We start from the raw sequence: 14120 nt of genomic DNA on the forward strand, positions 1-14120 counted from the left end.
AAACCCATATCCATCCCTGATAAATGCTGTGCTGGGCAAATAAGCTACAAAGGACAGCAGTAGAGATGACAGATATATCATTATAACGATCAGCATCCTTATCTAAGTTGGTTACTTCCTATCTCTTCCCATAGTACCCCTTCTGCTTCCCAGAGGCAGGTTCTTGGGCAACTCTGTTTCATCTTAAGGTAGTTCTCTAGTCAGTAGACTACTTCCTTCATTTTTCTCAGTTGTAGCTACACTGGACTACACATGAGCAGTGAGACCAATTGATATTCAAAATAAATGATATTCATAATCCTTAGTTATAAATAGCATTCGAACTCTTTAAAGTCAGTCTGCTTAAGCCCAGCCTTCATCAGCTGTGATGGGAAGCTCATTTCAAGTCCTCTGTCTACATTAATTATCTTGTTACCAAGTTTATTCTACAGTAAACATATATTAAATCAAAGTTCTACAACAACTTTTACACTAACATCTAGTAAACACATACTAAGTTTGATTTATGAAATTCTGAGGAAACATTTAAGCACGTGCTACTGTAAAGACAGTTATAAACTTCTTTAAAAGTATTATCCTTTACAGTCTGTTTGTTTTGAACTATATATTTCAATTGTAAGATTAGGAAAAACTCCAAAATGTTCTGGTACAGCAAAGTTGCTCCTCTCTTCATCGCCCTCATATAATGAACAAACAGTGCTCGGATTAATTTCAACACTAAATTTATGCTACATCTTCATCAAGGGCGTAACAGCTCCACAAAGCTGATACGACAATTCACTAGTTCTCAGTAGGCAGGAAACAGCTTCAGAGTGGGACGCATGCTGCCTGTCAACACCGCCTTCTGCATTCCACGTGGTACCAGAGGATGCAGAAGTTAGGTCAAGTCTGTCATTAGGAATCTGAAGGAGGGTTTCAAGATCATGTTTTTTGATTTTAAAAATAATTTGCATCACAAAAATGATGCTAAGGTTCCCCAACAATTCCCACTTTCACAATAAAACTAAACATGTGATACAAAATGATATTATTTAATAAATACACCTGAGAAGCATTCTCTGCCATTTGATGGCCTGATTTCTTTTTTCTGAGCTACGGGACAGCTGTTCTTCTTCAAAACCACAAGCTAAGGGAGGACAGCAAGTTCCATTTCTGGGCTGAATTTTGGCAGATCAACCACCAACCTAGTTGTCCAGTAGGCAAGACAGTGAAATGAGAAGGCTTCTGAAAGCATATAGTACTCTGGCATTTCTTGCTTCAATGAGCAAGACAAAACTACTGGACAATTCAGACAAATGAAGGAAAAAATTTTACAGATAAGTGCATAAATGTAGCTAAGTTTCTGTTTATAAAACTATAAAATATATTTCTCTCAAAAATCAGAAGCACTTTTTAGAAAACACAAGCCAGGTCTTCAAAAGTTTCATGTACTCTAGCGGGATCCTAATCAGTAAGTTACAACCATGAAGAGTCTGTTCACAAGCTCAGACTATGACATGATTGTTTCCCTACAGCTACTCACTAAAGTTCACATAATCAATCAAACAATAAAAGCATCAGGCACCATCTGAATGAGCCAAATTCAATTCAACATATCCTTAACTTAAACATGTTTGCTACATGAATAAAAATGTATTTTACTTTTCTGGGTATTAATGCACTCCTAAACCCCAAAGAATAGAAAATAGTGCATCTTCAGATGAATTTCCCAGGAGGTGTCATTTACCACTAAAATAGTTCATTTCAGCAGTTGAAAGACCATAAAAGAATACATGTCCCCTATAGACTCATAATCCTCAAATAACAGAAATAGATCTTGTGTTACATTCACCAGTGACTTCAGTCAGATGATTTAATTTCTTCTCCTTGCAGCACAGCAAGGGTTTCACAGAGTGTAATAACAATTTCTGCACAAGACAATTCATCCAATTAGAAAGACTGTATTGCCTTTCTTAAGTGTCTCTGCAGCCTGTGCAGCAATTTGACTTCAGAAAACCTAACAGCCCATGTACTACTCTTCATTCCTCAGCCTTTAAAAAATTCTCCAAGACTTTCTTCCATAGTGAAAGTCCAGAACCACTACTCCAAAGTGCTTCAGCTAAAACCAGATATAATACAACCATTAATCTTGCAATATAAAAAGGCTTTTACTCAGCAGGGAAAGAGGAGATACATATAGAGAAATAGTCTGTAGCCTCTCTTCATGGAAGAAAACGGTAAGGAAAAAAAACCCAAAACAAAAATAAAGCATAACCAGAACAATGTCTGCAAGATCAACTATGGTAATTATTTTTAAACTTAGCAATGCTTTTATGTGCTCCATCAGTTTACTTCAGAGACAACTGACTCCTTATAAAAACAACATTCAGTGTGAAAACAGGAGCTACTGTTAATGACCTCTGTGAAGAGCTGGAATAAACATGAAAGCAATGAGGATGGCATTCTTGATGCACGTTCTCTCTTTCTGACTGTCTTGTTTTGAAACACAATTCTTCGACTCAGATTTTGCACAGCAATCACCTGTGACTTTTCAATCCAATATCCACAGCTACAACCACTGTGTCCCTTTGTGAATGACAAAGAAACAGAATGTCACTAGCCGCAGAAATCATGACCATCTAGATCACTTTAAAAAACCCAAACAACCAACAATAAAAAAAACCCACCACACAATTATTTTTATGCCATAACCTTCACCATGACATCTCAGCATTTCTATATATTCTGCTGGAGTACAGGTAGTTCAGAGTTTGGCTCCAAAGTGGACAGTTCTTAATTTTGCCCTTTAGATATTTAACTAAACTTCTGCAACATTAAGTGCTGAAGTAGTAGCTAGTAGACTTCTAGCCCAAGTTTGATTTGGACATGGTTCACAGATTCAAAGAATTCAGAATATACCTGTTATGCCTGCCACAAATATCTGGCTTTAAACCGAGTGTTTAAGTGCTGCTAACACCAAAGGAACAGATTCAAGTTAATACAGATGTGAGTGCTTAAAAATAAGATTGGGCTTAATAGCCACTTTTTGCTTCCTTCTTTCCATACCTGTCCTCTGACTTCCTTCTTCTTCAGAACAGCCTTCTAACTACTATGCTGCACACCACCTTCCACTGCATCCTTCAGAAAGTGCCCTAAGGAACTGGAGACTCAAAAGGTCTAACACGTTTGTTGTGATGAGTTTTTCACTTTCTTAACCTACATTCCAACCACTTTCACCATCTTTTATAAAGCACCATTTATTTATGTGGAACTGAATAAAACAGAGAACCAAATATAGCAATTCCCAAAGTATAACTCTACCATCAATATGTTAGCGATAGTTGCCGTTTCACTGCTGACTGAGTTTATTAAAGTAATCAGTTATTTCCTCCATCCAGGAGCTTCAATGCTTTCTCCCTCCATACTGTTACTGCAAGAGAAAGATGAGACAAGTCTAAGGTAATCCTTCCTGCCTTAGAGAGAGCATTGAACCTACAAGAAACAATGTGATAATCTTTCAGTGTAATAATCTCTGTGGAGCCATTAAGCAGACTCAGAATTAAAATAACTTGTCAGAGACAAGACAGATGCCAGGTGATGCCGAGTTCAAATGAGCCAGACAGTAAGTTCAAGTTTCAAAGCATTAAAATATTTTGGAGTAAAATATGTCATTTAAAAGATAGAAATGCATTAGATATTGCTAACTGGAGAATATGGTGTCCTTGGTTGCACTTAACTGAGGACTAGGAACAGAAACATCACCCCAACGAAGCACACTATTTTTCCCACACCAAATTTTCAAATACTGGCAGATTAGCAGAACATTTGCTATATTACCAATTACATTGATTGCTTTATGTGGTACTACTAAAAAGATGCCTGATTATGCTACATATTTTGCAGAAAAGTATTTTAAAGCCCACAGCAATTTTAAAAACTAAAAGCTCTCCATCTGCAAGCCTTATTAGCTGACAAAATGTGATCCAGTAATAAAGTATCATCAAATCAGGGTTTGAGTTCTGCATTTTTGCAATGGTTTCTAATTCATGTGGGCCTCTGCTGATCGCTAGGGAAACAAAAAATATGATGAAGTCTGAACTTCATCTTCTCATTCCCTCTGGACACAAGCCATGCTTCCCAGAGTCAGGGAGGACTTTTTCATGAGCCTGCAAGGTTTCTTAATTCGAAGGTAGTCTGACCACCATAGTCAGCTCAACAGGATATGTCCATTAATCTTTCTTACTGTATTGATGAACAAAAGCTTTGCCTTAAAATGAGAACAAACAAAGTAGAAAAAACCCCTCACATAATGTTAAACACGAACAGCTTCAGGTTAAATTACTCCCCCTGTATCTGTCTAAAGCTTCTGTAATTCTGCTGACTTACTCTTTGATTTGTCTCTAAATGTGTTCATTTAAAGTCAGCGGAGCTATTTTAAGATTACTCCAGTGAAATTCACAACAGTGATTCCCTACAGTCAGGCTTCAGGCCATTCTGCTCAGATACTGTATTAGTTCAGTAGTATTTTTTCAGCAAGTTACTGCTTTTCTTGTATGGCTGGTAAACTGCATTTTGAACAACTATATCAAATAGTTAATAAACAAAGCATTATTCCTTTCCCCTTCCTGTAATATGCCACTGATTCATCATCCAAATGAAAGACCCAATGCAACAAAACAGGTTAGAGAGTTCACAAAAACAGAAACCCACTCTAAAAGACCTGGAGTTATCTTGGCCATTTTTACACAGCTAGCTAGGCACAAGAACACAACTGCCTTACTTGCAGCAGTTTGGATCAGAAGTCAAAGAAAGGTTCCCACAACAGGGCAGATGTATGTCTTACCTACCCTTTTCCTAGAGAATAATTAATTTACAAGGACTGGGACCTGGATCCCTGGTTACAAACTATTTAATGGACATGTCAAACTACTCATAGTTGAGATGTACCACTCAGAGTTTTGAAAGCTGACTTACAGAAACATTTTCAAGAAAAAACTAAGTTAAAGAAGAGGTATCCAGGTGGCTGTGTATCAGCTCAGCTCTGCTTTTACACAGAAGTGCAATTCATTTTGCTTACTCCTGACCTTTGAACATAGGCACTTCCTACTTAAGTGAGAAAATGAAGTTTTAATAACTACTTTGCAAAAAAAAAAAAAAAAGTTGGTTAACAAAACATCAATATGTTTCCTTATGCTTTGTGTCTTCCCTCAAAAACCTGTCTCAGTTACAAGAGGCAATACATCTGGAAAACTCATTTCTGACTCCTGGCTTAGGATCACATTGTCATGGTCAGATCACAGTTTTCATTACCTCTATGTTTTACATTCTGTCCCTTTTCATTGATTAGCTCTGCAACAAGAGGTCTAAATGGCTTGTAGGAGTTAAAAAGTGTTATATTCCAGCAAAACCATCCTACTTCTAACCTGTCTGCTTATTGAAGGATTTTTTTTTTTTTGCTGGAGATAAGATTTTTATGCTACCAGCTTTCCAACACATACTTAAATAATAGTCAAAATCGTAACTTTTTTTTAACTCTTCTGCTGTAGAGCATGCAAACTCTTTGAGAAGAAAGCAATTTTAAAAATTAATTTAAAAAATAAGGCCTGTTCTTTGGCATAAATTAAAGCTGAAACAACACTTCTCTTCTTATTTTATAAAGAAGTTGTGGTTGTTTCTGTACAATGCCTTCTGCATTACGTTGCTTTTCCAGATAACATCCTTTATCTTTCCAGATTATGTAGGTAAGTTTAAGCATCCTCTATAATACTACCTTGATTCAGTACTGAAGCAGACAAAGACTATGCACATACTTCTAAGAAGCAAGAATAAAGATGTCCCAAGGGACTTGGCAGTCTTCCAGTAACCACAAAAAAACATAGAGAATAATTCCTAAGGTCACCAGAAGCTAGAAATTATTTGGTAGCCTGTCTTCAGCTTCCTCATATTGTATTGTCATACTTCTTGGATAATATCAACAAATAAGCCAGTCTCCGTCTTAAGTCTAAACAACCAAAAAATACCCCAAAATGGAGACATAATACATCTTTTGCTCTAAGTGACACACAAAAAGTGAATTCCAGAGAACCGAAGGTGTATGTGTGCGCATGTCTCTGCAGGAAGAAGGGCAGTCTGCATCAGCAACTGCAGTGTCCAGATGGCAGCAGCTGGTGAGACTGGGACCCAGAGGGCACGTTGTCAACACACTGATCATCTATGCACTGCTGCTGGAGGAATCCATATTGTACCTACTGGGAATGCAGATATAGCCTTGCCACTTGTCGGACCTATGGTCATGAAACTGTGGCAGCCTTGCCCCTTTCAGGCTGCAAAATCCAACCCAACTCCTGAAAAAAATCCCAAACCACTAAAAATAAGCCTTTACCTGAGAACAATCAGCCTTGGCTATTTCTGCTGTAGCTTGGAGTACATCACGAAGACTGTCTCCATTTTCTTGGATCAGTAGATAAGCCAATAAAAGAAAAACATGGGCAGGGACTTGAGTGCTAACAGGTAACAGTGACTTGACTGAAGATAACCATTTAGTAACTGCAAGCTTCTCTTTCATGAGCTCCATGATCCTCCAGGTTGTATACAACGAACTATAAGAGCTGGTTATGGGGAAAAGGAGTTTGCAGGACACCTGAGAACAAGTGAAACAAATAAAAGTCTCAATCAAACAAATAAGATACCATGAAAGAACAATTGTGACACCCAAAACATTTTTTTATGGTTACAATGCAATAAATAACAAACTGAGATACATTTTTTCAAAATCCTTTATATGGATTCTTGCACTATGGATGTTTCAATGGGTTTATAATTCCCTGCTCAGGAGCTCCAATTTTATCTGACATCCATCACTCCTGTTCTTGGTGGTAACTGTAGTGCTACTTCGCCATTAAAAGGGACATAGTAATTCTGAAATACGTTAAAAACTTACGTTTCTGACAATGACAGGATAATCACCAAATTTGAACTATCATCTACATTGTTTTTAAAAACTGTCTTAACTCTTAATAGTACTTAATACCACAGTTTAAGTTAATCTGACTTTACATTTTTTGTTTAACTGCTTTGCTTCTCAGAACAAAATGTTCTACAGTTGTGTCACTGAAAACAGGGAAGTAAACTCTCTATCCAATTTATTAGGTTAGAAAGCTGACATTAGTTTATTAGCATCCCTGGATGCATGGAGAATTCTCCTCAAAGCATTCATGCCCAATAACCTAAAAAACTGGGTTATATTCCTGAAACTAATACATATTCATCACATTTTTGACTACAGCTATGTATGTGTCCTGGGATGATATTATAGGGTTATTTTATTCCTTAACCACCTGCTCGATGCCCAAGGACACCGTGTCTTTAAGATGGACCCGGGGGCAGGGCCGGGGCCGCGGGACCCGGTGCGGGTCGGTTCCAGGCTGGGCCCAACGGCTCGGGCTCGAAGGGTCTCAGCGGGGCTCCGCAGGGAGTGCGCGGGGAGCGCTCTGCTGCTCTTGGGGGGGTTTTGTTGCAGCTAGCTGGAAAAAGGCTGTGTTGGGGTTTTTGTTTTGTTGTTTTTTCTCTTCCCTCCCCCCTGCCTCACTGCATCCCTTCCCTCCTCTCCGGCCCGGGGAGCCTTCGGGGTGGCCCCAGCTGGTCCAAGCCCATGTGTCTGCTCCCTCTCCAGGCATTTGTTGTATTTTGAGTTTTATTTTTTCCTAGTTTATCCTGTTTTGTTTTGTGTTAATAAACAGTTTGGTTTTTTCCCACTTTCACTTGCTGTTACCAATCTGTCTCATTGGCAGAGGAAAAGGGGAAGCCCTTTTCCCTTTGGAGGAGGTGCTCATTCCAGAGCACTTCCTCCTAAAATTTTGTCTCCAAAAACTGAGACATAAATTTGGTCCCCAATGTGAGGCACAGGAAAGTGGAAAAAAAAAACCATTTTGGTTTGAATCACTTTGTATTGAGGTACAGCAGTAAGACATCACCATGCTGTTTGATTTAATAATTTTTCTGTGGAACCTAGTCATAAGTACATGTCCACAGCTATGGGCAGTCAGCTCCCTGGCTTACACCTTTTATAATTCAGGAATAAGAATCAGGACTGCCATTTTAATATGCCTGGAAGTAGTGATTCATCGAAGTTTGACTGAAGTAACGGATACCATTGAGAAGGTGTATGTTATGTTTTTTCCATTCTGGCCTTGGGAGTTTCCTTTTGGAATGTATTAGCAATTACACCCAGTTTGTTAGGGGAAAAGCAGGGGATGATAATTTCCAGCCCTTCATCTCCTTCTTCCCCTTCAGATCTGGCACGTCACCTTTTGAAAGTGTTGAAAGTGTCCAGTTTCCCATGGATGTCAAAGATACCACTTTCTTATTATGTTATCTAGCAGGGCTCCTCTATGTGGTCTCCAGCTTGTCTAAAATAAGGGCTGAAATTTCCAGAGGGGTTGCCCAGACACCTGCCCCAGTTGTGGAAAATCCTAAGTGGTGTGGGGTATGGGAGGACATAGGCCAGACCCTGAAGCAGTTTTCTGACCCAGCAGCCTAGAACTTCCCCCCTGAATGAATTCAGAATCCAGCTGAGGTGGGGAAGTATCTGAAGGAAAACTGCAATACCAACGCTGATGAAAAGAAAAAGCTCGTTGCCATGCGCTGCAGTCAAACAGGCGAAGCCAGTGAAGCCTCTATGGTGGGCAGTGGTCCAAATACAAGTATGGGAAGGCCTAGCAACTATTCCACGGACTTGTTTGGATATGGTTCCGGATCTTCTGACGAATCTTTTCTCCTTGAGAGTACCTCAAATATGTCATTGAGTCGTTATGTACTTCTCTTATCATTCTTTGCTCTGACACACAACCCTTGTTCTCAAAACTAAGATATCAGCTACTACACATTAATCACTAACACAAATAAATAAGGAAGTATTAGCTGGAACACAACTTCCTAGTCACAAACACAGGGAGTTAACACAAGGCCACACTAACTTCTGGCATTTGTACTGAGCACTGTAGGGTACAAAACTAGGCATTAACCAGGAATAAAGGGGTCATATACTATTGTGCTAAAGTTCAAACAATTTTCCAACACCTTCCCCCACTCTTCCATAGACTTTCTTCTTACAGAAATATAACCATTTTGCTAACAGTTGCAGTCATGGAAGATAGTATTTAGCAGCAGGAAAGTTGTAAAATGCAAATGAGGAATTCTCTTAAGTTGGATTTTTATATACATACGGGTATATATATTTTAGAGCTCCTGTAAATAAAGTTCAAAGTTTTTCATTAAAACAGGAAAGTTTTGTATTAATACAAGACATGAAATCTCTTTCCCACTAATTCTTTGCTTCCTTAGAAAATATGTTTCCACTATCAAGACAGTAGTTAGCAGGCAGTCATCAGGTGAAAAACATTTATATAAAGATCAGGTCAAGAAAGTATTCGAGAAGAGATCTCCAAATGAACATTAAAAATGGAATTCAGAATCCAAAAGGCTAGGGCCCACTCAGCTTTAAATAACCAAGGAAAAAGAGACTTTGAGTGGCAAAAAAAAAAGCTGTTCTAATTAGAACTGCAGAACTTCATTTTAATCACATTGTTTGACTCAATGTAAATTTATTTTGGCTAACGGAAGGTAGAATGTCCCTGTATTTTAGATTACTTTTTAAAAATTACATTAAAATTAGCTTATTACATTACTTACACATTACAACTACAGTATGTGAAAAATATAGCAACCTAAAGAGCTATCTATTCTGGCTGGCAAGATCACTTGGAGCCAAAAATCTTTTCTGGATACAGCTGTGATACTGCCATTTATTGAAAAAGGTATCTAAACTTAATCCAAGAACATACAGTGAGCTAATAAGAGTTTCAGGATCCATAAGATGTACTGTTTAGTTGCCTGCCTGTGGACGATAACAGGCCTTTAAATCAAGATTAGGCTATGAAAGGATTTTTGTTGTTTGGGGTTTTCTTTGGGGAGGTGCTGTTTGTGGCAGGCTTTTTTGTGTTTGTGGTGGTGATGTTGTTGACATTTGTTTTGACTTATATATTTTTTTAAGTGCCTGGGAAAAACTGCAAAAATTGGTAGAGCCTGAAATATTATACTGGTATTTCCCATTCCACACTACATCCCCAAAAGGTTTTACTACATAATTGCACTCATTCCTTTCTCCCTTTATTTCATTTACATGAAAACAGGCTATGATCACAATTTTATTTTATTGCTGCACTCTAATCAAGCAAGTTATGTACAAAATTTCAGTTTATCAACACAAATATATATGTGCGTGCGTATACATACACACATATATACACATATATATACATATGTAAAATCCCTCAATGGCAAAGCCTATGTGAAGGCCTAGCCTCACCCTAACTTTCAAAATCGTGGCACTGAAGGTAGAACAATTCCCTACTACTATCAACACGCAAAAAAAAAAAAAGCCATTTAAAGACATATAAATTTTGAGTGCTGTAAAAAGCAAAATAAGAAGCATACCCTCAATGGAAAGGTGGTCAAATATCTACTGGGGACTACAAGATTCTTGCAAGGGCATGTAAGGTTGCACACATGAAGGTCAAGGCTCAGCTAGCTCTGGAATTGGGCAGAGACAGCAAGGAGAAGAAATGGCTGATCAGATACATACGCAGTTAAGCAGAAGCCCAGGGAAGACACAGACCCATTACTAGACAGGGCAGGGAAAAAGTTACTGATAATGTTGGCAAGACACAGGTTCCTAATACCTCCTTCCTCCTGATCAATGTTTTACTGAGGCTGGCAGCCTGTCACAAGTGGGGCTCCCTGGGCCCCATGTTGTAACATCTCCATGAATGATCTGGATGATGGGATCAAAAGCACCCTCCCCACGTTTGCTGTGTCACTGAACTGGGTGTTGAGGTGGACACATTGCCAGGGAGAGCCACCTTTCAGAGACACGAACAGGCTGGAAGACTGGGTCACAAGAACTGTGTAAAGTTCAACCAGGAGAAGTGCAGAGCCCTGCACCTGGAATGACATCACCGAAGAGCCCAGCCAGGCTACGACGTGAGCTGTGGAACAGCCTTGCCAAGAGGAGCCCGGGGTCCCAGTGGACAGCACACAGACACCAGGCCAGCAGTGCACTGCCGCAGCTACCGAGGCAAAGTGCTGAGCTGCAGCCATGGGGCACTGCTAACAGAGAGAGATGTGATCCTCCCACTTCACCAGCGCTTGTCAGACTGCACATGGAGTGGTGTGTCCAGCTCTGGCCCCCACAATTCCAAAACAGATATGGACAGACTGAAGAGGGGTCAAAGGAGTCCCCCTGTAGAAGTGAAGGCTCAAGGAGAGTGTCATCATTTTCTAGTACTTGAAAGGCAGTTACTAAGAGGACAGAAGCTCTCTCTTCACAAAGAGCCACATGGAGAATACAAAGGGCAATGGATACAAGATACCTGGGAGAGGGTAAGGGATAACAAGATTACAAGAAAGACATTTTTGATAGTGAAAACAATCATTCAGTGGAACAACCCCTCCAGGGACATGGTGTAGTCCCCATCACGGGAGGTTTTCAACATGTGATTGGAGAGGACACTAGATAATCTCATCTAGGCCCCCTTTCCTATGAAAGGCTAGACCAGATGATCTTGCAGCCAGGGCTATTCTGTGATTCTGTGAAAATACACCATAACTTAACCATGTTTGCTCTTATATACTCTTGCTCAAAGCTTGTTCACTGTGGACATAGCATTTGCTTTCTTTTTCCCACCTCTTTTCTTGCCCATTTCCAATGTGAAGGAAGTCTAAGGATAATTCAATCAAGACTTTATTCTCTTAGCATTGATCTGATCCTACAACACAAACTGACTGTAATCATGGGGCCATTAAGAAGAGTCTACATTTTTTAATCTTTTAGTTGAGAACCAGAGGTTATCAGCATACTTATTACAAACAATGATCAGGCAAAATTATTGTCTCTCCATTTGCATTGAGAACCATGAATTACCAAAGATCCACCATGCTACTTACTATGAACTCTGCAGGATCAGTGAGACACAAGTGAAGAGACTGTTAGAGAATTCTCAGCAAAGACAACTGTTTTCAGGGTTAACATGGCCAACACAAAAACTTAGTCATCAAATATTATTTAAGCCCTCAACATAAAAGTTTTCACATGCTTTTCTGAAGCAAAGAGAATACCAGAATTAGTACAATCAAGTTCCATTAGAGGAAGCCAGTGTAACACAATGCACTGTAATCTTGTACAGTAACACAGTAGCGTTGTAAGACATACAAATAGCTTCCAAAACTCAACAGAAAACAAAACATGTGGGCGAGTGACACAGAGCATTGAGGACTGACATGCTTCAAAGATGTTTCACTGAAACAAACCTCCAGTGGCATCTGTACAGGCTGGCACCCAGAAAGTCCCATTAGAAGGAAGTGAGCTGTAACCACTGTCATCCCACTGTCTATTCTTTCAGAGCAGACTAAGAAGTGTAAGCTTTAGTGAACTTAAAAGAAGTTATTTTTTATTAGGAGCACAAACGGGCTTGACTTTTCAGATGCGGAGAAATAGAAGATGAAGTAGGTGGGGGATTCCAGGTCAAGGAGACATGGCAGAACTCAGAACTGGCACTACATCTGTCTCCAGCTTGTCACATCACACCCTCTCTACACAAAACAGGGGTGTAAAGCAGAAAGGGACTTTAGCTACCCCAGTGCTAGACACATCTTGATCAAAGAGATTTGTTGTCACTTATTCTTGGAACAGTGGGGATAAATGGATAGATGGCAGAGAAGTGGGACATAAGGAAATAATTAAAACCCAAAAAACCCTAACAGAACATATAAAAAGATTCAGGTTACTGAGCCAAAATTTGCTAACTAACACTAACTTAGGTGCTCTGTAACTCTTTTCAGTCAAGGGAGAAAGAATGGTAGTTAACAGTCACATACAGCAGTAAAGAAAAAGACATGAGGAGAATAAGCAAGTCTGAAAGAAACAGAGTAAATATATATAACCTTGATTTCTACTATGTCTTGCTAGTTACCTAACAATGGAAGTGAACTCTTCAATCTATACAGTCTCTTAAAGTAAAAAAATATCATTTGCTAAATAAAACAATATCCAGCCAACAAACTTTTACTTTACCAGTAGTCTAGTTTTATGGACTATATTTTCAAGTGTTCCCATGGAGGTTATGGCACGAAGAAGTTCACACATGCAGAGTCCTTCCCAAGCAGATAGGCTTAACGCAGAAAAATTTTTAAATGCCTCCCCTACCTGCACCTGATAAAAGGAAAGAAACTTTATCACTTTACCGATTCCTGTTTATCCTTCACACCTTCCTCCTTTAATATTCCCAAAAGATTTACAGCCAGCTGCTGCCTGGTAGTTCCAGAAACATCCCCTGACAGGCAGTCTCCAACTGTTGTAGAAGATAAGATCTGTAGCACAGGCATCACCAAAATAAGGGCTGTGGTTGAGATGTCCTGGGTTTCTGAACATGAGAGGAGCTTGTAGGCTATTTAAGACAAATTGAGGAAAAACAAAGGTCAAGAAGGAAAGAAAGCAATGAACATTGGTACCTTTAGGCATGACACAGATATTTCTAGGAAACACTTCAACGCAGCAAAGGTTCCCAGATTTACTGTATGTGTATATACAAGCCAAAAGATTTTTGTGATTTTTCGTTTAGAGAGTCACACATTTCTGTGTTCATAGCAAAGTACCTGATGGCAGCAAAAAATACAAAAATGGAATGTAGCGCAGACCTTTGTTTTTACTGGAATAACTACACTAACCACAACTGCTAAGTCAAAAGCATGGCTAAACATTGCCATGATTGTCATGCCTGCTCTCAGTACCTGTAATAGCAAACCATTCAGGATGCATGCACATCAGTTAAGAATATTCTGTTGGCTCAAAAATGAAACCAGTAAGCTCCAAGATAGCAGGGAGCTTAAAATACAGAAACATCAATGGGAAAAGTCAGAGTAGCAGGAAAATTTGTATCTAGTGCCATTTTATTTTAATTCAGGAAAAATTCTGCATGTAAAGAAACCCCATTTCACTACCCAATCCAATTCCAGGGGAATGCAGTGCTTATTTCATAAATATGAAGAAACAAAGACACAGTTTTAGGAGTGGGGATTCCTCTTTC

General features: G+C 39.2%; 1 protein-coding gene across 3 annotated transcripts in view; it reads right to left on the reverse strand.

Moving 5' to 3' along the window:
* FOCAD (focadhesin) overlaps window positions 1–14120 on the reverse strand; it is a 97529-nt gene that overhangs the window by 57185 nt on the left and 26224 nt on the right. For all 3 annotated transcript variants that reach the window (XM_042012686.1, XM_042012685.1, XM_042012687.1), the window contains 2 exons: window positions 13279–13481; window positions 6362–6619 (listed from right to left, as the gene is read on the reverse strand). In XM_042012686.1, the coding sequence (XP_041868620.1) occupies window positions 6362–6619; window positions 13279–13481 (461 nt within the window). The remainder of the gene's footprint in view (window positions 1–6361; window positions 6620–13278; window positions 13482–14120) is intronic.

Source organism: Corvus kubaryi, unplaced genomic scaffold (genome assembly GCF_017639235.1).
Source record: "Corvus kubaryi isolate FWS band 111438036 unplaced genomic scaffold, C.kubaryi_AGA036_p1.0 split1-37296, whole genome shotgun sequence".
NCBI lineage: Eukaryota > Metazoa > Chordata > Aves > Passeriformes > Corvidae > Corvus > Corvus kubaryi.